Below are 25,119 nucleotides of genomic sequence, written 5' to 3'. Positions count from 1 at the left end.
GCGTGCCGAATGAATAAATTTTAGGTAGCGTACTTATTTAGTCGCATCTAAAATTATTTTTCGTCACAAAAGTTGATATCAGAACTTTTGTACGTTGAAGGTGCGATCGTCACTAGTTTTTTACCTCGTTAAGAGGTGTTTTTATTTGATATCAGAAGTTTTTGTTTGTTTACTTTTGCTCTCATAGGTGCTAATATAAACATTTAAATTTAAATTGGTCATAAATCATAATTTTTAAACTATTGTATTTTAACGAATTAAGTTAAAAAGGCGTTGAAGTATTTCAAAATACCTTTTAAACGAGGTATAGCACATGTCTGTACCTTTAGTAGTGTAGAACTTAAAAACTAACGAAATTTAGCCATTTTTAGCTATTTTCCCGCTAAAGTAGCGGCTTTTTCCAAAAGTCGTAGAACAAAAGATTCCTATATGGAACTCTTAAGTGCAAATTTACTGATTCCATGACCCTAAAATACAGTTCGGATACCCTCCCGCAAAATTCAATACTCAGGGAGCGTTAATTGTTCGAGCTGGCAAAAGTGGCTATTTTCGTATAAAAATAACTTTTAAACGTGACTTTTTACAGTAATGTGTTATATACCAAAATTTAAGGAATCTCAAGGGCTATACAGTTTAAGGTTTTAAAGAAAATCGTTAGAGCCGTTTTTGAGAAAAATAAAAAAAAGCTAAAAAAAAAGTTTTAAAAAATTGTCTTTTGTTCATATTTTTTTAATTATTACATTTACACAAATTGCATATAGAAGGCGTTTATAGCATTTAAAAATACCTTTCAAACGAGATGCAGCACAAGCCTGTAGCTTTAGTAGTATAGAAGTTACGGCTTTCCGAATTTTAGCTATTTATAGCTGTTTTCCCGCTAAACTAGCGGGTTTTTCCAAAAGTGGTAGAACAAAAGTTTTTTATATCGATGTGATGAACGTCATATCAAATTTTCAGAACTTAAAAAACATATTTTGGACAAGTGGACAAACTGACAAACAGAAATTAATTTTCATTTTGGGAAGAAGAAGAAAATCTTATTTTGGCTATAACTTTTGAACGGAGAGTCGGATTTTGACAAATGATCCCTCATTCGACGGGTATTTTCAAGAGGAATACAAATAAAACATAGCGAGGGGGCATTTATCCCCACCGGCCCCAACAGCTCCAAATTTCGAAATTTTCAATTTTTCACTTTCACCGCTCTCTCTCCCAAGCCAATTGATTTTCTTAAAGTCTTGGTATGCAATCCTTTAAGTTTTTGCAATACCTTTCGATTGGTGTATTACTCATTACGATCGGACTATCACTGCCGATTTTCAATTTTGCGGCTATATAATAGTAGTCGCCTTCGCACACTCTCCTGGTGCGCTTCGTCACTACATGGACTGCCGTCCATAGTGATAAAAAATCGTGTATCTTATTCCTTTTGAATTGTGGCATACAGAAAAAATTTTGTCGAGAACTAAATGTAGCTTTTGAACTGTTAAAACACATTTAATATTATAGCTTTATTATCTTGGCCTTCTGTGCAAAAAAATGCATTGGTTGTGTCATGCCGTCTTGAGGGGCTAAAACAAAAAAAATTATATATTTTTAAGACTTATGGATTCCGAGATATTGCAGGTGACGAAATTGCCCCTGTGACGAAATTACCCCACTCTCCCCTATGTAAGTAAATTGTTTCTGCCTACCGTTACTAATATAATGTGTCTATTTTATAAGAAATTTATATGTTTTTGGTTACGGATAATTTTTTTAAATATCTATTGAATTAAAAAATTTTGAGGGGTAAAAAATGTCCTACTTTAAAAAAAGAATATTTTTTTCAGCGACAATATAGTCCGTTTTAAAATAAGTACCAAAGAAATCAATAAGCAATAAGCACCGAACAAATACGGTTAGATTTGTGCATTGATAAACGTAAAAACTGTAATGGATTTTGTTTTCCCGAAGATGTGCCTATCAAAAAAATTGAACTTGTTAGAGGGTGAGTCAACGAGTCTCTCTTTTGTTTTATATTTGAAGGAGTAAAAAATTCTATAAAATGTTAACAGTTATACGAACAGTTACAGTTTTTTTGATTCGCACACTTTTGAAGTCAAAACGAGGACGGAAGCTAACTTCGGCAAGCCTTGCAGATTTCACGAATGAAAACTTGAATAGAATAGCAACATGAATTAATAAACAACAAAATATTCTATAATTGGAAGTTAAAAATTTAAAATTGTTCATGGGAGCTTGTTCCCATGGGAGCTATAGGATATAGACGTCCGGTCGGGTCGGCTTTCAAACTTGATCTGCGTACACGTGTTTTAGGACGACTGTAAAAGTTTTAAATCGAAAGTTTTAAATCGACGGACATGGCTATATCGACTCCCCTGTTGGTCCTGATCAAGAATATATATACTTTATGGGGTCGGAAACGTCTCCTTCACTGCGTTACCAACTTCTGACCAAAATTATAATACCCTCTGCAAGGGTATAAAAACATGGTGTTGAAAACACAAGTCGGCTGTGTGTGTTAACAATTATTTTTCACATTTTACACTTGTGTATTTGACACACATGTCAACAACTTTGACAATTTTTCATGTTTTTAACATGTGTGTCAAATTCCGAACCCTGATGGTTTAAATTCCCAGGCAGTAAAGTTCCGAGTAAAAAGAGAACAATTTCGATGAGGGTAGCTCAAGACTCGTCTATGACTGGAAATTTAAAAGATGTACTCCCCCTCCCAGTCGCGTGTCATTTGAATGAAAAGTAACAATAAATAGGAAAAACAACTTAGTAGTAGGCCTCTTCGGTGGCCTCCGTTTGGGGAGCTGGCTCTTCGGGGCCGGCGGGCTCTGGAGGAGCGGATACTGGTGGCGAAGGCGCCTTCTGGAGAACCGGCGGCGAGGGAGACTTCTGCAGCAAAGGCTCCGGCTCACTGAGCGCATCTGTGGTGGGTCCATCGGGCTCAATCTCCTTGGCAGGACCCTTCTCCCCGCGACCCGTGTTCAACGGAGACGGAGGACGGGCGCTGGCCTGCACCTTGAACTGCTTCTCCGGCTTCTTGAGGTCCTTGGGCTTGCCCATCAGACGGTAGTCGTTGGGCAGCTCCGCCTCCGTGTAGAGCTTGTCGGCGAAGTAGATGCGCCGGATGCGAACGTTGGCGTGCAGCTGCAGGGACACCGTCTCCAGGTAGTTGGAGCCGTAGGCACGGCGCGTGAAGTCGGCCAGGTTGAACTGGATCTGATTCCAGCCCGGCGACATGCCCATCGGCATGGCCGTGCAGAAGGGCTTCACGGAGGTCTTGCTCTGGAAATTGGACACCCGGAAGCGGCGCATGAAGCGCTGGTCGTCTTGAATCTGGAGGCCGTTAACATTATTGGATCCCTTGTTTGATTTGTTTAAAAACTAGTGTTGGGTTGCTCATGAGTGAGTGAACAAAAAGGAGTTGCTCACTAAACAGAGTGAGTGAACAATGTTCACTGAACATGGTCCTTCGAACCTGTTCTTTATTGTTCACTTGTTCATTTTTGCTCACTTGCTCCTTTTTGTTCACTTGTTCAGTTTGGCTCTCTTACTTGCTCTTTTTTGTTCACTTGTTCAGTTTGGCTCTCTTACTTGCTCTTTTTTGTTCACTTGTTCAGTTTGGCTCTCTTATTAAATCTTTTTAGTTCACATGCTCAGTTGCTCTTGCTGTTTTTGGCACAAAAAGTATTTTTTTTTACTTTTAGGATGCATTTTGCATACGATTTTACAGACAATAAGCTATTTTCTCAGAGTCAGTGAAAAAGTTAAGGACAGAACAAGGGAACAAGTGATCAAAACTAAGTGAGTTGACTCATTGGGAAAAAAAGAGCAAGTGAACATGTTCACCCAAATGAGCTGTTTTTACCCAACGCTATTGAAAACCCCCTAACTAACCTTAACCTCGAAGCAAAAGTACTTGTGCATGTTCTTTATCAGCAGCACCAGGAAGGGCAGCTTGATGCCCAGCTGCTCCTTGCATTCGCTGGGACAGTGAATGAAGGTGGTGGACACATTGGAGCCCATTATCTCGAGCACCAGCGACTTGATGTCCTCATCGTAGATGCGCTTGATGTACCCGTTCTTGGTCTGTCCAAGAAACAATTATAGATCTGCAGAATGGCACTCGAGATACTCACGTAGGAGGACCAGTTGTTCAGGGGCGAGCTGCCCACGCTGTAGAGCACGGTGAGGAAGCCTTTCTGGTAGGCTGAACGATACATTGTCGACTGTATTTCTTTTGAACTGTGTGTCTGGTTTACAGGATCAAGCTACGGCCAAGTCCCCAAGTGACTGATGGGACACGGCAAACTTAAACTATTTCTAGGTGCTAGACTAATTGTAGAACGGATTGTAGGTGACCCAGTGGGCGCGCTCCTGGTCCTTCTCGGTCTTGTGGGACGTGAACAGCGATTTGTAGACGTCGCTGGCCTTGGGATCCTTGGCCACACTGAAGTCGCTCTTGAGTCGCTTCATCTCGGGATCCTGCATGGCATTCACGGCGCCGAGTCGTTTGATCGGGGCCACCGCCTTCACTTTCGAGCTGCTGGTGGGCTTCTCCAATGCCACTGGCTCCTGGGCCTCCGCTTCGGGCTCAGCTTTGACCTCCACCTTCTTGGCCCCCTTCTTTTCCTTCTTGGAGGCCTTGCGCTTGGATGCCCGCATTTCCATCTTGACCCGCATCAGCTCCAGATCCTCGTCGCTGCCATTGAGCACCACCACGTCCTCGACGCTGTAGGGAGCCTGGCACAGCGGACAAGTGCTGGCCGCGCTCCCCTTGATCTGCTTTAGGGCCCGCTCGGAAACCACGCAGCCGCAGCTCCACAGGGCCACGAATCGGAACTTGCCGGACATCTCCAGCCCAATCAGCTTGCAGATGTACGGAGCATGGCGCGTGTCCAGCAGCCCATTGGACTTGTCCTCCTCCAAGAAGGCGGGATTGGGCGTGGGATTCAGCTGGCGGATGTCCTTCATGCTCTTCACGTGCGCCGCCGTCTCCGGCATCGGTTCCTTCTCCAGGAGGCGCTCGATGACGCTCTGCTTGGAGTAGAGCCTGCCCATGCCGCACATGGCGATCGGCTCCTGGAGGCGCTGCTGGGTCAGCGTGCAGTGGCGCCAGCGGAACTCCCGCTCCGCATCCTTGTCTTTCTGGAAGGATCGAATCGATGGCAGTTAGTCTGGCCAGGAGGTGCTCCAATGGGACTCCCTTACCTGTTCCGGCTTTTGCTTGACGCGCACCAGCTCATCACGCCGGGGAATAGTTCCGCCATCGCAACCCATTGTAATACGATTTCAGGATAAGAAAACTTCTAGGCGAATCCTTTGTTGTCAGCAAATTACAACGCCAAACCGAAGTTATTCAGTGATTTTCAAGCTAGCCGTAGGCTAAATAAGTAATAAATCTGTATAATAATATTCTTTCTTGTCTTAATTCCACAACCTGAAATCGGTTACAGATGGGAAACTCAATTTAATCAGCAATTTACAAAACAGGCCACAATTTTTATTTATTTACCTCTTGGTCATAGAGATGGAAGCACACGCTGTTTCGATTAAAACAATGCTCTCGAATATCGATATATTGTCATCGATGGTTTCTTACTTTTTGGAGCAAGCCTTTTTTACAGGGTGACAGTTTAACATTTTTTTTGTTGGTATTCAAATTTTTAGTGCAAATATTTCTGATTTTGGTTTTCAGTGTAGAAGACCCTTATCATTATGTACATATAAGCACGCGAAAACGAAAAACAGTTTGGTATTTACCCACATTAATAACTATATCTGTATTTATACTCTTAAGTTAATTTACTGATAAGAAAGGTAAGTCAAATTAGTTGAAGATATCTATAAACTTATGCTGTATACTTAGCTATATTTGCCTTAGATAAAGTCATCTTAGTGACGAAGTCCACCGAGAGTACGACAATTTTTTCAATTTTAAAATGTTTGATTGAAAGTGGGAAACACCTTAAGTTTGGGCGGAAATTATTTTGTTTTACATATCATTTCCAGAATTTGGTTGTGGGAGGGGTATTAAATCAATTTTTTTATTGCATACTTTTTGAATGCCTTCCTGTCGATCCGCCCACGGTTTTATTATTTTCTGAAAATGGATTATTTAAATTTCTTAAATAGAAGCCAGGGTCTTTTGTAGCATACTTTTTGAATACCAAATTTTAAATAATAAATAAACTTCTTTTTCAATTGAGAGGATTCAAAGTTCAATCCTTGAAAGCCAATTAGCAGGGATTTTTATAACATACTACATTTTAATGACGAATATTTAGACTTCGGATTTATGACAAAATCATGAATTTTTTCCAAGTGACCTTTTTAAAATTTGTTTTTGTTCCAGCATAATGCGTATAGCGAATAACAAAAAAGGATGTTATTTTACACATAGAGGAACAAATTTTTAAAGATTTTTTGAAATTACAGTGCGATTGTCACTACCTTTTTTATTTATTACGAGGAGCTTTGGTTTATGTTTAATATCTTTATTAGTGTTTAAGTGTGCACAACTGCTTAAAGCATCTGCTCAATTCAGTGAATATAAAAGCATATCCATATCTTTTAACGGCAATGTAGCAACTAAGCTTGAGAAGAAACCATGGCTACCCAACCTCTCATCATTTGCGTTCTTTTGGCCCTCGCTTTGGGTGTAAATGCAAAGATATGTCCGTCGCCGTTTACACAAGTTGGCAACAAATGCTACCACGTGTCTTTACAAAAGGTATTTAAAAAATGTTTCATTACAAAAGCTATACTAGCCTAATAAACAAATTAATTTTCAGGTTAACTGGCACGTTGCTGATCGTAGCTGTCGAAAACTGGGAGGCGAACTAATGGTGCTAGACAATCAAGAGGACAAACTTCTCACAACCGAATATCTGAAGAGCTTGGGACTATCTTTTACCAAAACATGGCATGATTCCGTTTGGGCTGGAATCAATTGTCTAGGAAACCGTCGGAACTTCAAGTTGTCAAAAAATGGAGACAATGTGACATTCATCGACTGGGTACCCTATCAACCAGACAACTCTACTCCTGAAGAAGATTGTGTGGCTTTTGCCAACTATAATGGGGCCTACGGGTATCACGATATAGAGTGCAAAATCGAGTTTCCAGTGGTTTGTCAAAAGGATTTTGCCGAGGAGTATTTATGCCTGAAGCGCGAGCTCTTCTTAGAGGCCCTTTTGTAAAAAATATAATAAATAGTATATTTCGATAGACCGATCTAAAGAACTGCAAGGGTTTTATTTTTCCGCTAACGGGGAGTCTTTTGGATACTGTGAGATTCAGGCTGCTTTATTTCCAATTTGATTAAATTGTATTAAAGTTTTGACTTTTTCTTGTCCGCTGTAGTTGTATCACTAAAACGCTAACGCTTACTCTATTTACCCACTTTAAAATACAATTTCCGCCGCTAAGCGGAAGGCATTGACGAAACAAACACATTTAAGTTAAAACAAGAGAGAACGCTATAGTCGGGTTGGTGTGCCGACTTTCTAATACCCGTCACTCAGCTAAAGGGAGTGCGAGGGAGATAGATATGTAAACAATTTTGATTGCGTATAACTTTTTTATGAATGGTCCGATTTGAAAAATGTCTTCTACATTTCGATAGGTATAAGTATACACAACAAAATTGTATTTATACTTCTCGGAAATCTTTAAAGATGTGGGCGCCAGACACATTTTAAAATCATTAGTGGGCGATTATGGGCGTTAGAAGGGTCGTGGCGCTCGGCTGAAATAAACTTGCTCTTCGTAGGAAGCCAAAGAAGATGTGTTGGAAATCTCAATTTTCTAGCTTTTGTAGTTTCTGAGATCTCAGCGTTCATACAGACGGACAGACGGACATGGCTAGATCGACTCGGCTAGTGACCCTGATCAAGAATATATATACTTTATGGGGTCGGAAACGCTTCCTTCTAGCTGTTACATACTTTTGCACGAATACAATATACCCCTTTACTCTACGAGTAACGGGTATAATTATCATTGTAGCATCTAAACTGTGGGTGCGGTTCGCAGTTTGTTGGCGTTATATTGGGCGTGGGATCCTGATGAAATAAACTTGCGCTGCGCAGAAACCCCTATAATCAGCATGCTTTATCACGAGCTTCTAGCTTTTATAATTTCAGCGTTTATAAGGACAGACAGATAGGCGGACAGGCGGATGGACGGACGGAGTATCGGAGTATCTGCGAGTATCGGGTCTAGACTCATACGAGGCGGGCGAGGACGCTTCTTAAGAGAATACTTCACAGGATTCGAATGGGCACTGAAACTTAGCATAAGTTCTTCAGCTGACTTTCTTAATTCCGCGCTGTACATTTTTCAAAAGTCCACGAAAACCAGAAGGAATTCAGTTTAACGAAATTAAGGAGGTGCTAATTATTCAACTCGATCAAAAAAGAAACACATTCGCTGGGAGCTTTATTAAAGCAGGGATAAGCAAATATCAATACACTTATTGATGTTTGCATATCTCAGCTTGAAGTGTCTGCTCAATTCATTGAATATAAAAGCCGATCTATACCCTTAAACGGCAATATGGCAATTGAACTCAAGATGAAACCATGGCCAGCTTTTTATTTGTAGCCCTTGCTTTGTGTATAAATGTAAAGATCTGTAAGTCACCGTTTACTCAAGTTGTCTACAAATGCTACCACGTGTCGTTACGAAAGGGAGTTAAATAATGTTTGATTACAAAAGCTATACTAATTTAATGATATAGTTCATTATCTGGTAAACTGGCACGTTGCCGATCGTAGCTGTCTAAAACTGGGGGGCGAACTTATAGCGGTAGACAATAAACAGGACAAATTTCTCATAATCGAATACCTAAAAAGCTTCGGTCTTTCGTTCGCCAAAGATTTCGCTGTCAGTCGAGGATAATTTTTTCGCGAAATTCAAGGGTGAGGACCGTAAGCCAGAGTATTGCCAAGCTTTCTAGTGAGGGACACAATAAATCGTTTTTCTTGAATTTATTATCAACAGTTCTATTAGAGAATTACGACCTACTGAAGACCAGCTGCTACGCGTCCGTAAAGGGGCAGTGCTTGGCATACGGCACATCTATGCAAATGCATCCTCGGGCGCTGAAATTTAAGGATTTCGGCTCAGAAATAGTTGAATTTACGTTTTTTAGGAAAACTTACTCATCGGGAGCGTCGTTGCCTATGTGGTACTCCCTCAGCAGCGAGGCGAACTCGAAGGGATTTACTTTTCCGCTAACGGGCAGTCTCTTGGAACCACTGAGATTCAGGCAACCGTTAGGACAAGGAACCCCCATGAACTTCTTGTGCTTAAAAGTGGCCGTGGCCAAGTAGCAGATGCTCAGAAAATGAGAGCAACGTGACCTTCCTATTAAGAAAGAAACATTACATTATTAGTTTTTAGAAATTATAGAAACCAACAATTTAACGACTATTAAGTTAAAATATTATTTTTAAAAATATTTGTATCAATAATTGTAAAATGTGATATATTTTAAGTGTTTTTTTTTCAGATATCAGAACATCAAAGTGACATTGAGATGCATTTAGTCTAGTTGAGATTTCTCCACTTTAGTTCTTACTGATGGGATTTCCCTTGCAGAAGGGCTGGATGCGTCCTCCGTTGACGCAGTAGTTAAGGTGCCCGGTGTTGTCCTCCTGGCCCAGGAATCCTGCATTGGTGTGGATCACCTGGATGACGTTGGCGTCGTCGATCGAAAGCCGGAAGGTGTTGCTCTTCTTGCGCTCTATTAACGGCCGGGCGGGATCCAAACCAATGATGCGGTACTGCTTTCGCGTCAGATGGTTGCTGATCATGCCGCAGATGTGGGCGCCCAACGAATGGCCGACGCAGGTGATCCGCTCACGAGCCGCTCCGTAGTGGGTCAGGAAGGCGTAGATCTGGGCGGTGCACTGCGCCGTAAGCCTGGTGTTGATGAGCGAGTGGAGGTAACACGGATAGCGGGTCAGGGGTCGCCAGTCCACGGTGATGACGTTAAAGTCGCGCGATAAATATGCTGAGATGGGACCACATAAATACACATTTCATAGGGTTCTAAAACTAAAAACATATCCTCTGTACCTACCATCCCGTAGAAATTGGAGGTGAATGTCGATGGCCGTCCCATTGAATCCGTGAATAATAAAAACGGTTTCGCGGCTCTTGCTGAAACCACCTTTGTATAAAGTCAGTGGGTTCTTCACATTTAATGCAATTCCTCGTCGCGGTCCATTGCTGAAAAGAACGTAATCAGATTTCAACATAACCTTATCATCAATTTATACGACGGCGTACAAAAAAGAATAGATTGCAATTCTATTTATACGCATATAAAAAAAATAGGATTAAAGATACGATTTTTTTTAGAAACATAAAACCAGGAAGTTTTCTTGTCATTTAACTGTATTGCCCTAAAAATTATACCTTTTGTTCTCAGCATTACAAAAATATATATTTTACTTTTATATATTTATATATTTTTTTAGCCGAGATTTTGTACAATGAAATATCATTCTTTCGACGAAGGACTTTCCTTACATTCTAATTAGAGACCTGCACGAGTGAGTAAAAATATACTCGATTACTACTCGGCGATGCCGATTCCAACTGTCAAATCTGGAATCGTGGCATCGTAGAATCGTAGGCATCGGCATCGTTTTACTCATATCTGACTCGTGTTTTTTATTAAACAAAATCAACCAAAATCAACAAGAGGAACCAATATAACCAAGATTTCACAATGTTAGTCTTATCTACTTATGACCATAGATTAACTCTTTGACAATATGAGACCGCGAATTCTTTGGCACAAGAGAATTTTTTTTTGTTTTTTACCGTCTTTGAACCCGACATACACGAAATCTTAACCAAAATGAGACCGCGAATTCTTTGGAAGAAGAAGAACCAATAAAGGACCATGTCCAAAACACGTATGGATTTGTTGTCTTTAACTAGGTTTTTCTATTCACGAATTCTAAAAAAAATGTACCCGCGAATTCTTTAGAAGAAGAGGAAATTTTATTGAAATTTATTTTTAAATGTCAAATTTGAAATTTGTTGGCGATGCTACGATGCTACTCGTACGATTCTACGATGCCGAGTATACTCGGCATCGTTTGACACGATTACATGATTACAAAAAATAATCGTGGCATCGCCAACTTGATTACTTTTACTCGTGGAATCGGCATCGGCATCGTATCGTGCAGGTCTCTAATTCTAATAAACTGTTTTGAATTCCAAAGGGAACCTTTTTGGTGTTACTCAGTGTTATTATTGTCTTAACGATAGTCTTCTGATATGGCCGGTACTTAATGGCGATAATGGCTTGAATTTATCGTTGGTGTGCTGTTTTGTTTAACGGGAGCGATCGGCATTTCATGTGGCTATAAAACCGGAAAAACCTCTCGTGCGGCAAACAATCAGAAGCCAGAACATGGCCAATCAAGTGCTCTTTGCTTGCGTCCTCTTCACTTTGGCTCTGGGCCTTAACGCTACTAATTGTCCGTCGCAATTTGTGCTTGTGGGCAACAAGTGCCTCTATGTGTCTTCAAACAAGGTAGGGGTCAATCAGAAAGCAATAATTCTAAATACTCGAGTACGTAAGGAATATTAATCTAAATTGGTTTGGGGCCGAGCTAACATGTCGGAGTCTTGGGGCCGATCTTTTGGTCTTTGACGACGAACGGGACAAGATCCTCACGACCGCCCACCTTATCAATTTGGGATTGCCCTTCGCCAACGGATGGCGTGATTCAGTTTGGGTGGAAATTAATTGCTTGGCTAAGCGGCGGACATTTGTGTTGCCCAAGAATGGTGAAAAGGTACCCTACTTGAAGTGGGTCCCTCATGAGCCCGACAATGCTGATCCGGAGGAGGATTGCCCTTCGCCAACGGATGGCGTGATTCAGTTTGGGTGGAAATTAATTGCTTTTAGAAATTTAAGGGCTGTAGGGTCTTTGGCATAAAAAAAATCAAACAAACTTTGCGATTTTTTTTATAAAAACTGGTTGGATGGACTTAACTCAAACCTTTTGAGTATTATTAAGTGTCATTTAAATAATATCCACTAATTTTTATAGCCCATACCATCGGCTAATATTTTGGTGGCAAAGCGATTGCTTGAACACTGTTAAAAAATGGCGTTTTTGCGGTGTTCACTGTATCTCCGCCAAGAATGATTTGATTTTCATTTTGTTTTTAAATTTCGGTTATTAACTAAAAAAACCTGGGAATGTCTTTTTTTATTCCCTTGCAGAGGGTATTATAATTTAAGTCAAAAGTTTGCAACGCTGTGAAGGAGACGTTTCCGACCACATAAAGTATTTATATTCTTGAATAGCATCAATAGCCGAGTCCATCTAGTCATGTCCGTTTGTCCGTCTGTCTGTCTGTCCGTCTGTTCGTTTCTATGACGATTACGAACTATAACTTTTTTAGTATAATCTTAAGATGTTAATTTACAAAAATTGGAAACCACTCGTTTTGGTTTACATGATGCCGCCTGGGATAAAACTTAAACGCGAATGAAAAATGCAGCTTTTTTTGAGGAAAATATCACAGTAGTCAGCTCAGAAATAAAAATTTGACATTGATAATTCAGTAATATATCTGTGCTGACTGCTATGATATTTTTCTCAAAAAAAACGTCATTTTAGACCATAAGTATGTTCGCCAATATGGCTTAGAATCCTTTAAAAATTACATTCCCCCCATACGATTTTTGGGGTCCCAAATCGACTCACCCTAATGTGGAATTTTCGTGATCTAGGGCTCCAGCACTAACAGAATTTTCCATAAATTACTGGGGAGCATTTTGGCTGTAAACTAGTGTAATCAATAACTCGTCGAAGAAATGTGTAATAAATCTGCCAGAAAAGTCGTTGTGAGTAGCTCAGTAATTTATAAACCAGAACAATTAATAATAACAAAAAAGAAAAACAGAAAATAAAAGCAGAACAGTTATCAGCATTTGCTCTTAGAATTCTCCCCATTAGTCTTCACCAAGATAAATATTGGCAAGCATCTCGTTTGATTTCTAAGAACGGAGGTGTCAGTCCGTTTATTTTTTGCTGTTATACAACCATCAATCAGCAGTCTCTCGAGCGCTGGCCATCATGTAATCCCATCCGCCGTTTAATGTTACCACAGCAATTACCCGACTGCTTTCCCAAAATGGACCTCACCAGTTGCGACTTTGTCTGATCTTCGGAGGTGGGGGTGATCTTGCCCAGACAAGTTGGGCAAGACAACAACCAAGGAGTCGTTTGTAAAGCATTTTATTGACCAATTGGCCTTAAATTGATGTCATCGCTGGCCAGGCTTGACGGTCAATGTGGAAAAAGCAGGCCTCCTTTGGCGAGAGCATATCATCCATAGTGGGTCATTGGCTGGTTTCGAAAAACGGGTTGCCCGCCCATTAATTGCACTCTTATTTTTCGGCTTCTGCCAGCCAATATCCTTGTGGTTGCACAAGTCCAGTGCGACAAGTGTTTCGGCAGTTGACACACTAACCGAGTAAGCAATTCCAGTTGCCTAACACCTGAGGAACTTTCTCCCCCGCCCAGCGGCTAGCACAAATCATCACCATAAATTGGCAAAATCGCTGCACTGAGAAAAAAACCTTTCTTAAAACGAAAATGGACCGAAAAAAACTTTGTAGCCCCCACTTCAGATAAAATGTGTAAGAGACTTTACAAGCACAGAAACAGCGTGTAAATATTTAAACATATTTTATAGATACAAATTTCAAAGTTAAAAGTACAGCCCAATATTATTTTTACTTTTGTGTGAGCTGCCTGTCAAGAGATACAATTAACATTTATTTGTTTCGATGTCTTTTTTGTGGGTTATTAGGAATTTATTAGAATAATGCGCCTACACAACTTGCTATTGCTCGGGGATGACACTAATTTTTGAAATTTATGAGCCTTTGAATTCAGGTTCTACAAAGAGAAGCTTGCAGAACGCAATTAAACTTACGGAGCATACAGTCGGTGATCGATATGTGGACTGGGACAAAAGTTTTTGTCGCGCAAAAAGCAACGCAGTACATTTAGGTCCAAGGCTCCACTGTTGCGCAGATTTTTCCAATCCATTTGGCTTAGAAGCAATGTTTGAGCATCTGCAATTGTATTTTTTGTGGTCTTTAATACTTTGACCTTTTTTATTGGTAAAATGCATCGATGATCAAGAATTTTACAGGAAAGCAGAAGAATTTTTAATTTTTTAGATCAATTTTTATCAACTTGATCAATACAATTTTTTCAGAACGAGTCCAATTATTTTATTGGACTTCTTTTGGGAATATACCTTTGGCAAAGAGTGAAAATATGCAAAGCACGACGAGATGTTTCATTTTTAATTGGATTTCACAGTTTGTGACTTTTTTTTATTTTCTTTGTAAAATAAACTTGTTTCCTAATGACACAATTCAGTGCACATACACTTAAGGCAAAGAATGGTTAATTTCTGTTATTTTCATTTGATAGGGAAATTAGTTCTTAATGAATGACATTTCTACTTTATAATTGTTTAAATTTTTTTTTATCAAACAACTTATTTTTCATTAGTATAATTTATGACTTCTTTATATTTATTCATCACTCAGTTTTTGTTACGAAATATTTTTTAGCGAAATTTCGATTTTTGTGCACTGACTTGTCACCGAAATAATTATACAGCTTTGAAACTTTTGTTTTTATTTATTGAGTTATTTTCCTTGAGGACTTTGGCTTTCCTCTCGGCTAATTTTATTTGCCTTTCACATATTTCGCATATTTAAACCAGATTCCACTCCGCTTTTCCGTTTGAATTGACAACTTGCACTGCGATCACATGGTTTTTTAATTGATATCCATTTGCTTTTGTCAAGCGATTTCATCGTAATCCTTAGCATTGAAATCAGCAATTTAGATCTTTTCCGCGAGCGGTTCGCAGCACGTCTTGCAGATTCGCGCTGTGCGCTGCAAATGCGCTGCCCAAGCGCGAAAGGCGCGACCAAGGAAAATGCAGTCGTCGCCTGCAGAGGCAGCAGCAATTGCAACGGTAGCAGCAACACCAAAAGCAGCAACATTAGCAACAGCAGAAAAAGCAGCAGCAGCAACAGCGAAAACTGGCCAAAGAATCGCTAGGCCCACCGCCTGTTGCCTTGACTTTGCTTAACGTTGACTTGAAACGTGAATGACTTTGGCTAATATAAAATGTTGCTGCTGTCTTACCTCCATTGTTGCTGCAATTGCCGCTGTTGTTGCTGCTGTTGCTGTTGTGTCTGCCTGGCGACGACTATGAAATGAAAATTCATGGCACACGCAACGCTGCACTGATTTTGATTATGAGTTTTCAGTTGGAAATGGGTGCTTTCGGTTTCGTTTTCGTTTTCCAACTCAATGCCGTTGCCTTCTTCATGGTGTCTGCGGTTTGTAATTCATCTGCTTATTATTTACATAACATTCGCATTGAATGCAAATTCTTATTATTATCCCCGACGACAATTGCCTGGTTTGTTTCCTAAGTCATTCGTTTTAGCCAAGCGATAGTGAAATATTATCAGATCTGCATCTTTTCGGTGACTGGATGGCCTTTAGGTGGTTCAAGGCCAGAAAAAGGAAAGGCCCAACATCAGGGATCCACTGCGACCATTTATCAGGCCAATCTGGGTGCATAAAAGTGAAAGATTCGATTGTTTGTCTAGGGTTGCGTGGTTCGGCTATTAATATTTTAAAATAAATCCATTTTAATGGTAAAACTAAAAATCAACCTAATATAAACGCAGTGGGTTCTTGCTTTTAATAATTCGGGATTACTTTATAAGCAGTTGTGGATCCTTAATTTTTTTTCGTTTTAAATTCGTCACTTTTATTTAGATATAGTTATTTTGGTAAATAATTAACAACTTCTTACAGGAGCAGATTATATTTTCGTTTTGATCGGATAGAAATAGAATAAAAAACTATTTTTTTATACTTTTACTCACATTAATTAGTTTTCTTTTAGTCTTCCAAATTCGTTATTTGGTAGCTTTTTAGCTCACGCCCTTTTACACTTCTCACTTTACTTACCTTGTAAACAGCTGGTAATCTATATATCGCTTGGGGCACGTTTCCCACAATAAAATGTGGCAATTAAGAGGATTCAAGTCGAAATTTCCATTACGCAACAAGAATTGCAGTGCCTCTCTATGATTTTGGGCTGTAAAAAAGAAACCAACTGAGTTCACATACACTCATAGAAATTTTTACCTAAATACTAGAAAAGTCGCCCTAAAACCGAGGTCGCCCTAAAACTACAAAAAATTTTCTTATTATACGGGTGGCTAGCCCTAAAGTTACGAAAAATCGCCATGGAAAATATTTTTTAGGGTTAGTTTTTCCAAAAAGGCCAATTTGCCCTGTTTTTTAGGGCGAATTTTCATGAGTCGACTCCAAAAGTAATTCCTTATTTTTAGGGCGAAATTGCCTTAAAACGTTGAACAAAATAGCAAAAAAAATGTTCTGAAATTGCCCTAAAAACAAGGAAGAGTCAAACGAAATTTTAAGACGCAATTAATGGATACATATGTAATACATGTGTGTATGTGTGTGTGGTTGACAGGTCAAAACAAGTGAATGTGTGTGTATATTAGGGCGGACCTTTTTTTATGAATTTTGATGCTGAGCGCATTTGACTTTAAAGAAGTCCACCCTTTTTCTTCTTCTTTGCTACTTTTCGTCCGTTGCAGTGGCAAGGGTGGGGGTAGAAAGAGTTGCATTGTCTAGACTTTGTCATAATTTTTCGGGCGCTTGGCGGCGAAAGACGTGTTTGTGAAAAAGTGAAAAATGTAAACGCTATTAAAGGACTTGGGAGGCGATTCTTTCTCTGTTTTCTGGTGAGTACATACATATATAATTGTGCAATTTGGATATTACTAACTAATTGAATTTACATATCTGTAACAGAGGAAAATGCAGCTGAAACTTAAAAAGATTTGACTGGAAGCAGCGGTCCAGATGTAGAGTTTTGGAAGTGTGGCAGAACAAAGTAAGAACATTAATAAGAGTATACATATATGTATGTGTATATGTAAAAATTGCTTGAGGTAAAAAAATGATGCAACAGAATATACACATGTATACAGATGTATACAGATATTTACCAGAAATCTGTATTTATGCACCGGACAAACCGCATTCACAAGTGCATATGCCAAAATAACCCCCAAATTTCTATTGCGTCATTTCGTCAGTAACCGAAATTTGCTTTTGTTGCTTCTTTTTTTCCAGAAGTAGCAGCAAACGCAATCGCAGGCTAAATGAAAATTCTGACTGTTAGTAGTGCATTTTTATATTAATTTCTAACAATTTTATTTCTTGTTTTAGATTGAGAACGTCTTTGAGATCCAGCTTCCGCAAACCACTTTTCGCACTTTTTAAAAGCGAAAGTAAGGGAACAAAACTGCTCAAATCTTTGGAAAGCCACGCTGAAGGTATGTGCTTTTTCTCTTTTTCTTTTCTCATTCAATAAATAGACTGTTTTTATTTAATAGAGATACAATCAACTTTAATTTGGCTTGCGATCCATTCAGTGTTGGTGCGACAGCATTGACAAAAAAGGACGGCGGGAGCAAGAACGCGAAGCACACCATTGCGGACCCGCGAAGCCGTTTCTTGGTTTGGAAGGCTACTGTTGGGGAACTGCAAACACATCTAAAGGCATTGACGGAAAATTGCTAATCCGGAAAGCCGAAACTGCAACCATTCAGCTGCAACGTGGGAACAAGCCCATTTTGACCTTGGTGAATTTCCAGTTTACCTATCAGAGGTTTATTTATAGAATGCCAACCTTATTGAAAAGTATTGATGTGTGCTTCAAAATATTTTTTGTTTTAAACCACGACATTTATCCAAAAAATGTTTTATGAAATTCATTTAGAGTCTGATAAGAAAGGTAAAGCTCTTTCCAAACTCTTGAAGGATTATAAAACCTTAAAACTGTAACTATTTTAAAGAAACAATCTGTTCATTCCAACAAAAAAATATTATTTCTATGCATTCAATTAGAAGTAAAATTTGATAATCAGTACTTATTGTAATAAACCTTAAAAGACCTAAAATTCCCTCCGGCGGAAGCACAAAACCTAAGGACCAAAAAATACATTAAGCCAAAACATTATTTTTAAGATCGATGTAATTCTTTTAGCAATAAGAATAAGTAGAAAAGTATGTAAATGTATATAATTAGAAATTGTGTAAATAACAACAAACAAAAATATAAAAAAAACAAAATAAATATAATGAAATCGTATAAAAAAAGCCGGGAAATTTTGGGGAGCACTTTGCTTTTTTTAGGGCAATTCGCCTATAAATCCAGAAAAACGCCCTAAATTTTTAAAAATCTGCCTTTAGTTTCAGGATATTTTTTCATATTTCTAGGGCAATTTGCCCTAAAATCCAGAAAAACACCCTAGATTTATGAAAATCTGCCTTTAGTTTAAAGGTATTTTTTCCGATTTCCAGGGCAATTCGCCTATAAGTCCAGAAAAATCGCCCTGGATTTAAAGGAAACTGCCTTTAGTGTAAGGGTCTCATTTCCTATTTTTAGGGCAATTAGCTTTGAAAATAGAAAAATCGCCCTAGATCTTCGAAAAATCGCCCTAAATGTGTGACAAATTCACCCGTATTTTTAGGGCAATTTGCCCTAATTTTGTTGCCTAGTCGCCATTGACCCCCGTTTTAGGGCGATTTTCCTTGTTTTTAGGGCGATTTTACCGGAAAATTTCTATGAGTGTATCACAATCCTTATCGACGACGCGATCTTCCCACTTACACGCGTTCGTGAGCGAATCCAGGGAAAGTAGCGATAACAGCAGTACGATAAAGCCGGTCAACATTTTGGCCAAATGAATTCTGCATTTAAATTGGTATCACGTAGAAGAGCGAGACACATCGGGTTAAATGGATGGCGTCTAATTGAATGAGCCATTCGCATCGCCTACTGCTAAACTGCGGAGCCAAGAGCTTTTAAAAGCTGCATCCGCACAAGAAAATGGAAAACGAATGAAAATCACCGAAAATTGACACTCACGAACGACCCGGCGCCATCTGTGGATTGGGTGACATTGCTTTGTGGGGAGCTACCAGTCGGCTGTTTTCATATTTCGGTCTCGTGTGCACAGAAGTTGCGTGTAACCGAAACCCCGATTTCCATATGCACCGAAAAAAAGAACTAACATATTCGAAACCGGTGAAATCAACACAAAAATAAGAACAAGAATAAAGTCACTTATATTATAACTCACTTATCTTTGACTAAAAATACAGTAATAAATAAACTGATTCATTTAAACTAATAATTTAAATAATTATAATTTTAAAATATATCTTAGCACAAAGATCAGTATTGACTAATTTAGTAAGATTCGGTAATAATTATTATAAATGTAACTAGATATTATAATTTATGCAATCGATTAGCTCGAAACCAAAAAAGCTACCAAATATCACGTTATTTTTGTAATATCCTTTCAAAATACATTGGAAAAAAAAAGTAATTTTGATAAAGTTTGGGTAACTATTATTATGTATAATTATGATATTCATTTTCTTTAATTACACGTTTAATCACAGTTATTTGTTGGGGTGTAATATAGTATAGTTGACTGATGTGATTGGGTTTCGCAATTGTCTATATATCGCTATAAACGCCTATTGGTTGCCACATGGAGACACCTGCAGGCTCCAGCATTGTCCACAGCAATAAAGAATAAAAATAATTAAAAAAGCTTGGTCGTAGATAGCAGAGAAATAAATTGGGAAACAGATTGAACGGATGCTAAAAGTTATGGCATTGATCTAAGTAAAGTTAAACGTTATCACGGCACAGTTTTTAATTTCTTTTAAAATTTAATAGATTAGCCATAACTGACATTCCTGGTTCAAGAGTTAAAACTATCAAAAATTAAGTAATCTTGTAGATTTGATGAGAGTAGGCCTGTTTTTATGCAGCTTAGGGGTCAATGAAGTCCACGCCAGTGAACCCCACCTTTGAGACCAATTTACAAGTCAGCCCAAATTATTTCCCTACACCTAAGATAAAAAAGTTGGCAGCCAACGCGGTAGCAATTAATTCTGACCACGAGAGGGAAACAAATCTCAGTTGCGGAAAACACGGGAAAACTCAGGGCCAAAGTGACATCAAACGCCGTTTCTACCGGCAGGCAACGATTTTCCGAAACGAAAGCAAACAATGTTGGGTCTGCGGCTAATGCATCTAATTGAAAGTAATGAGCTCGTTGGCCTACAACACCGCAAAACGGGGCTAAAGTCAACTGGAGGCAGCAAAAAAGTTTTACATGGGTTTTTGATATACACTCATAGAAATTTTTACCTAAATACTAGAAAAGTCGCCCTAAAACCGAGGTCGCCCTAAAACTACGAAAAATTTTCTTATTATACGGGTGGCTAGCCCTAAAGTTACGAAAAATCGCCATGGAAAATATTTTTTAGGGTTAGTTTTTCCAAAAAGGCTAATTTGTCCTGTTTTTTAGGGCGAATTTTTATGAGTCGACTCCAAAAGTAATTCCTTCTTTTTAGGGCGAAATCGCCCTAAAACGTTGAACAAAATAGCAAAACAAATGTTCTGAAATTGCCCTAAAAACAAGGAAGAGTCAAACGAAATTTTAAGACGCAATTAATGGATACATATGTAATACATGTGTGTATGTGTGTGTGGTTGACAGGTCAAAACAAGTGAATGTGTGTGTATATTAGGGCGGACCTTTTTCTGTGAATTTTGATGCTGAGCGCATTTGAGTTTAGAGAAGTCCACCCTTTTTCTTCTTCTTTGCTACTTTTCGTCCGCTGCAGTGGCAAGGGTGGGGGTAGAAAGAGTTGCATTGTCTAGACTTTGTCATAATTTTTCGGGCGCTTGGCAGTGAAAGACGTGTTTGTATGAAACCTTTTGTTTGTGAAAAAGTGAAAAATGTAAACGCTATTAAAGGACTTGGGAGGCGATTCTTTTTCTGTTTTCTGGTGAGTACATACATATATAATTGTGCAATTTTGATATTAATAACTAATTGAATTTACATATCTGTAACAAAGGAAAATGCAGCTGAAACTTTAAAAAATTTGAGTGGAAGCAGCTACGAGGAGAAATTCCTGTTCAACTAGTCGGTCCAGAAGCGGAAGTGTGGCAGAACAAAGTAAGATCATTAATAAGAGTATACATATATGTATGTGTATATGTAAATAATGCTTGAGTTAAAAAAATGATGCAACAGAATACACACATACATATATATATATTTACAAGAAATCTGTATTTATGCACCGGACAAACCGCATTCACAAGTGCATATGCCAAAACAACCCCCAAATTTCTATTGCGACATTTCGTCAGTGCTCGAAATTTGCTTTTGCTGCTTCTTTTTTTTTCTAGGAGTAGCAGCAAACGCAATCGCAGGCTAAATGAAAATTGTGTGTGTTGGCTGTGCATTTTTATATTAATTTCTTATAAAATTTTTTTTTTTTTTTTAGATCGAGAACGCTTTTCAGATCCAGCTTTCGCAAACCACTTGTCGGACTTATTAAAAGCAGGAGTAAGGAAGCAACAGGAAATAAACCTGCTCAAATTTTTGGAAAGCTCTGAAGGTAAGTGCTTCTCTTTTTTTCAATTATCATATAATAATTAGACCGTTTTCATTTAATAGAGATACAATCAACTTTAATTTGGCTTGCGATCCATTCAGTGTTGGTGCCGACAGCAAAAACAAAAAAGGACGCCGGGAGCAAGAATATAAATTGTGTAAATATATTTGTAGTTAATGTAAATAACAACAAAAAAAAAAATAAAAAAAAAAAAAAAAATATATTGAAATTGTATTTTTATTTATGAAAAATGGCCGTGAAATTTTGGGGAGCATTTTGCATGTTTTAGGGCAATTCACCTATAAATCCAGAGAAAATGCCCTAGATTTTTGAAAATCTGCCTTTAGTTTTAGGATATTTTTCCTTATTTCTAGGGCAATTCGCCTTAAAATCCAGAAAAACACCCTAGATTTATAAAATATTGCCTTTAGTTTAAAGGTATTTTTTCCGATTTCCAGGGCAATTCGCCTATAAGTTCAAAAAAATCGCCCTGGATTTAAAGGAAACTGCCTTTAGTTTAAGGGTCTCATTTCTTATTTTTAGGGCAATTACCTTTGAAAATAGAAAAATCGCCCTAGATCTACGAAAAATCACACTAAATGTATGACAAATTCACCCGTATTTTTAGGGCAATTTGCCCTAATTTTGTTGCCTAGTCGCCATTGACCCCCGTTTTAGGGCGATTTTCCTTGTTTTTAGGGCGATTTTACCGGAAAATTTCTATGAGTGTAGTAAAGCCATTCAAAGGAAAGGAAAATATCATGCAAATGAAAATGAAAATAACAAGGGAACCGCTGAGCAGAGAGGAGAAAAACTAAAGTCACAGCAAATGTTTCCCTCTGTTCAAGTTGCAGGTAACTACTCTATATAAGGTGGTTATAAAATAACGCCAGCCCTTTTTGATATTAGATATTATAGATACAGTACATGTTCCCTTAAAATCGATATGGACACATGTAAACGTTTTTACAGGAAATACTCTTTTCGACCAGGTCAAATTTACCTGGCCTCATATCAAATTAAAATTCATATCGATTTTTTTTGTATCCATGATTGTATATTGCAATCACTCAAAATTTTGTATTAAATCCCTAATTTTAGTTTTTTATTTAACTTAATGTACTTCCTTAATTTAAACTGAAAGTTTTCGATAAAATAGAATACCTACATATGTGTTATTTTTACCGAAAAAGAGTATATATTATTCGTATTGCTTCTTTTTTCTTGTTTTTCCTTTTGTTTTTCATGGTTGCCGGTCGCAGCCAATCAGCTCCACTTGATGCAATGTTTTGAATTGTTCATTCATCTGGTTGCGGTCGGCGAAGAATAAGTCACAATTGCATAACAATTTACCGGATTGCAGTTAACCTGTTATTACTCACACCTCGATCGTATCCGTTAGCTATTGTTTTGGGCCCTAAAATAGACCTAATTATTATTCCAATTACGATCGAAATCTGCCTAATTGGCTCATTTCTAGCACCAACGAAATGTGTGTACAATGCAAAAATTAAAAATTAAAATTTTATGCAGACTTCCATATCATTTCGGTAAGCAATCAATCAGCCTACAAACTAAATAATTTTCCTTTTTCTTTTGCAAATTTTACACATCGTAATTAATTAACCATGACCAATTTTGGCTTATTTCGCTCATTTGTATTTCTCTTCTTTAATGTAGTATAAATTTCTCATAAAACTCCATAAGTTATGGGGCATAACGTCAGCGGGAAGCTTCCGTTTATAAATTCACATGAAGTAGACGAAAATATTGGTGAATATTATAATGCAACGTTTGGGTTAATTCAATAAATTAAAATAATTCTATAATAAAAAAAAACAAGAAAGGTAGCTAGCTTCGGCCAGCTGAAGCTTACATACCCATGCAGTTCATTCCTATTAACTTACAAATCGCAAAAATTACACTATGCAGCATCAAAAATTAACCTCGATGAATGCTATATCTTTGGATTCGTTACGAATTCCCAAGTTAAACTGCGTTTTCCAAAGAGTTCCCCGACGCAAGGATTCTTAGCAAAAGGACCTCAAAGTTCGAAAAATGCTGAAATCTGCCAACTTTGCGGAGCTCTCAGAGGCAAATGGATGCATGGCTTGGTTCGAAGTTAAAGTTTTTTAAAAGATACACCCTTTATCTTTCAAACCCCATACATAAAATAATTTTAGGATTTTTTTTAAGGCAGAAATAAATTCCAAAAAACATAGTCAAAAAACTGAAAAACATACAGCTGCGGTCAAAATAGTAGCAGTGTCGCCGCCTTGTGTTTTTAAAAGTTTGATGTTGTAATTTTTTCTTATCCAATTAGTCTAATAGTAAAATTATAATCAATACAATATTACCAGGAAAAGATCAATTACAACAACAAACTTTTAAATACACAGGGCGGCAACACTACTACCATTTTGACCGCAGCTGTATACTTTTATGTTTTTTGACTATGTTTTCTAGAATTTGTTTCTGCCTTAAAAAAAATCTTAAAAATTTTTTAAGTATGGGGTTTAAAAGATAAAGGGTGTATCTTTTAAAAAACTTTAACATCGAATCAAACCATGCATCCATTTGCCTCTGAGAGCTCCGCAAAGTTGGCCAATTTCAGGATTTTTCGAACTTTGAGGTCCTTTTGCTAAGAATCCTTGCGTCGGGGAACTTTTTGGAAAACGCAGTTTAACTTGGGAATTCGTAACGAATCCAAAAATATAGCATCCATCGAGGTAAATTTAAAAAGCACTAAAAATGCTGCACAGTGTTATTAATTTCGTATTATGTTGACATTATAAAATATTTAAAAAAAATTTTAAAAATCATATCCTAGAGTAGAAGAAAATACAATAAAAACCAACGGAGCCATAATTTGTTTCCAACTTATTTACAATTCATTTTTCGATATTTCTATGGCACACACAAAAAAAAACTTGGTAAAATCAACTGTAATAATTGTCAAACAGGCCCCAGCCAGCAAAATTGTCAATTCTACTAAGTAAATAGTCATTTCACAACAACAAAATACACACAATTAGCAAAGACACAAACCCAAAGCAAAAACAAAATACACGTAACTATTTTAATAGTTACGTAACTACCTTTGTTGGTTAATTTTACCAAGCAAATTTTTTTGTGTGCAGCTATATTAAACGTCTCCTTCACTGCGTTGCAAACTTCTGACTGAATTTTTTTTTTAATTCTTTTGAGGGAAACGGACATGTCTGTTAGCCCGAGTTATATTTTAATTTGATAACTGATCTGGTCATCGGATTATATGATTTTCTGCATTTAATTTTATTCGAATGATAATTGAGAAACCAGTATATGGTTCAAGCACATACTAAATGTTATTAACAGAAAGCTCATCCAATGACTCTACCAGTTAAGTGAGCTTTGTGCAATAATCATATGAAAATATCTCTATATAGGATTCAGGATTTGGTTGTAGATGTTTTTATACCCTTGCAAACTT

The 25,119-nt window shown here is 37.9% G+C and overlaps 4 protein-coding genes and 2 long non-coding RNA genes across 13 annotated transcripts in view; 3 read left to right on the top strand and 3 right to left on the bottom strand.

Annotated features, from left to right (window-relative positions):
• Positions 1-2,675: 2,675 nt before the first annotated feature.
• LOC108060499 (uncharacterized) lies at positions 2,676-4,299 on the bottom strand. The gene is made up of 3 exons (XM_017146208.3): positions 4,158-4,299; positions 3,916-4,107; positions 2,676-3,354 (listed from the first exon to the last, which is right to left on the bottom strand). The coding sequence occupies exons 1-3, from the start codon at positions 4,239-4,241 to the stop codon at positions 2,788-2,790; spliced, it is 843 nt and encodes a 280-aa protein (XP_017001697.2). The 5' UTR covers positions 4,242-4,299; the 3' UTR covers positions 2,676-2,787.
• LOC108060497 (replication termination factor 2) lies at positions 4,218-5,645 on the bottom strand. 2 transcript variants are annotated; one of them, XM_017146206.3, is made up of 3 exons: positions 5,534-5,645; positions 5,230-5,458; positions 4,218-5,166 (listed from the first exon to the last, which is right to left on the bottom strand). In XM_017146206.3, exons 2-3 carry the CDS (start codon positions 5,296-5,298, stop codon positions 4,354-4,356), a joined length of 882 nt encoding a protein of 293 aa, XP_017001695.2. In that variant the 5' UTR covers positions 5,299-5,458; positions 5,534-5,645; the 3' UTR covers positions 4,218-4,353. The 2 variants fall into 2 exon arrangements, with proteins under 2 accessions (XP_017001695.2, XP_017001696.2); XM_017146207.3 differs by having other exon boundaries at positions 5,230-5,403; positions 5,459-5,550.
• Positions 5,646-5,716: 71 nt separating this feature from the next.
• Positions 5,717-7,263, top strand: LOC108060501 (C-type lectin 37Db-like). Of its 2 annotated transcripts, XM_070217088.1 has the most exons (3): positions 5,717-5,838; positions 6,607-6,751; positions 6,813-7,263. In XM_070217088.1, exons 2-3 carry the CDS (start codon positions 6,629-6,631, stop codon positions 7,218-7,220), a joined length of 531 nt encoding a protein of 176 aa, XP_070073189.1. In that variant the 5' UTR covers positions 5,717-5,838; positions 6,607-6,628; the 3' UTR covers positions 7,221-7,263. The 2 variants fall into 2 exon arrangements, with proteins under 2 accessions (XP_070073189.1, XP_017001700.1); XM_017146211.3 differs by lacking the exon at positions 5,717-5,838 and having other exon boundaries at positions 6,373-6,751.
• Positions 7,264-9,017: 1,754 nt separating this feature from the next.
• LOC108060481 (lipase member H-A) lies at positions 9,018-14,974 on the bottom strand. Of its 4 annotated transcripts, XM_044393642.2 has the most exons (6): positions 14,335-14,974; positions 14,005-14,146; positions 10,109-10,257; positions 9,605-10,039; positions 9,186-9,390; positions 9,018-9,125 (listed from the first exon to the last, which is right to left on the bottom strand). In XM_044393642.2, the coding sequence occupies exons 1-6, from the start codon at positions 14,378-14,380 to the stop codon at positions 9,062-9,064; spliced, it is 1,041 nt and encodes a 346-aa protein (XP_044249577.1). In that variant the 5' UTR covers positions 14,381-14,974; the 3' UTR covers positions 9,018-9,061. The 4 variants fall into 4 exon arrangements, with proteins under 4 accessions (XP_044249577.1, XP_070067502.1, XP_070067503.1 ...); XM_070211401.1 differs by lacking the exons at positions 14,005-14,146; positions 14,335-14,974 and adding an exon at positions 10,447-10,530 and having other exon boundaries at positions 10,105-10,257; XM_070211402.1 differs by lacking the exons at positions 14,005-14,146; positions 14,335-14,974 and adding an exon at positions 10,318-10,377 and having other exon boundaries at positions 10,105-10,257.
• A 1,754-nt stretch (positions 14,975-16,728) lies between these two features.
• LOC123002884 (uncharacterized) lies at positions 16,729-17,781 on the top strand. 2 transcript variants are annotated; one of them, XR_011417471.1, is made up of 4 exons: positions 16,729-16,888; positions 16,959-17,040; positions 17,379-17,485; positions 17,546-17,781. It is a non-coding gene; the product is annotated as an uncharacterized lncRNA (long non-coding RNA). The 2 variants fall into 2 exon arrangements; XR_006412306.2 differs by having other exon boundaries at positions 16,773-16,888; positions 17,379-17,781.
• A 3,054-nt stretch (positions 17,782-20,835) lies between these two features.
• Positions 20,836-25,119, top strand: part of LOC108058056 (uncharacterized) — a 59,791-nt gene continuing 55,507 nt past the window's right edge. The window contains exons 1-4 of one of the 2 annotated variants that reach the window (XR_011417470.1): positions 20,836-21,029; positions 21,102-21,202; positions 21,537-21,650; positions 21,710-21,842. This is a non-coding gene — a long non-coding RNA (uncharacterized lncRNA). Of the gene's footprint in view, positions 21,030-21,101; positions 21,203-21,536; positions 21,651-21,709; positions 21,843-25,119 lie in introns of those variants that run through there. The other variant, XR_011417469.1, reaches the window with a different exon arrangement.

Source organism: Drosophila takahashii, chromosome 2L (genome assembly GCF_030179915.1).
Source record: "Drosophila takahashii strain IR98-3 E-12201 chromosome 2L, DtakHiC1v2, whole genome shotgun sequence".
Taxonomy (NCBI): domain Eukaryota; kingdom Metazoa; phylum Arthropoda; class Insecta; order Diptera; family Drosophilidae; genus Drosophila; species Drosophila takahashii.
The sequence above is the reverse complement of the archived record's forward strand: the minus strand, read 5'-3'. Positions and strand labels throughout refer to the sequence as shown.

Excerpts from the sequence above, each read along its gene's own strand:
- LOC108060499 (XM_017146208.3), bottom strand. The coding sequence starts at position 4,241 with ATGTATCGTTCAGCCTACCAGAAAGGCTTCCTCACCGTGCTCTACAGC. Across the intron at positions 4,108-4,157 it reads TGAACAACTGGTCCTCCTAC|ACCAAGAACGGGTACATCAA; the intron begins GTGAGTATCTCG and ends TTTCTTGGACAG. Across the intron at positions 3,355-3,915 it reads ACTTTTGCTTCGAGGTTAAG|ATTCAAGACGACCAGCGCTT; the intron begins GTTAGTTAGGGG and ends AACGGCCTCCAG.
- LOC108060497 (XM_017146206.3), bottom strand. The coding sequence starts at position 5,298 with ATGGGTTGCGATGGCGGAACTATTCCCCGGCGTGATGAGCTGGTGCGC. Across the intron at positions 5,167-5,229 it reads TCAAGCAAAAGCCGGAACAG|AAAGACAAGGATGCGGAGCG; the intron begins GTAAGGGAGTCC and ends CGATCCTTCCAG.
- LOC108060501 (XM_070217088.1), top strand. The coding sequence starts at position 6,629 with ATGGCTACCCAACCTCTCATCATTTGCGTTCTTTTGGCCCTCGCTTTG. Across the intron at positions 6,752-6,812 it reads ACCACGTGTCTTTACAAAAG|GTTAACTGGCACGTTGCTGA; the intron begins GTATTTAAAAAA and ends ATTAATTTTCAG.
- LOC108060481 (XM_044393642.2), bottom strand. The coding sequence starts at position 14,380 with ATGAAACATCTCGTCGTGCTTTGCATATTTTCACTCTTTGCCAAAG. Across the intron at positions 14,147-14,334 it reads ATTTTCACTCTTTGCCAAAG|ATGCTCAAACATTGCTTCTA; the intron begins GTATATTCCCAA and ends ATACAATTGCAG. Across the intron at positions 9,391-9,604 it reads CTGCAAGGGAAATCCCATCA|GAAGGTCACGTTGCTCTCAT; the intron begins GTAAGAACTAAA and ends CTTTCTTAATAG.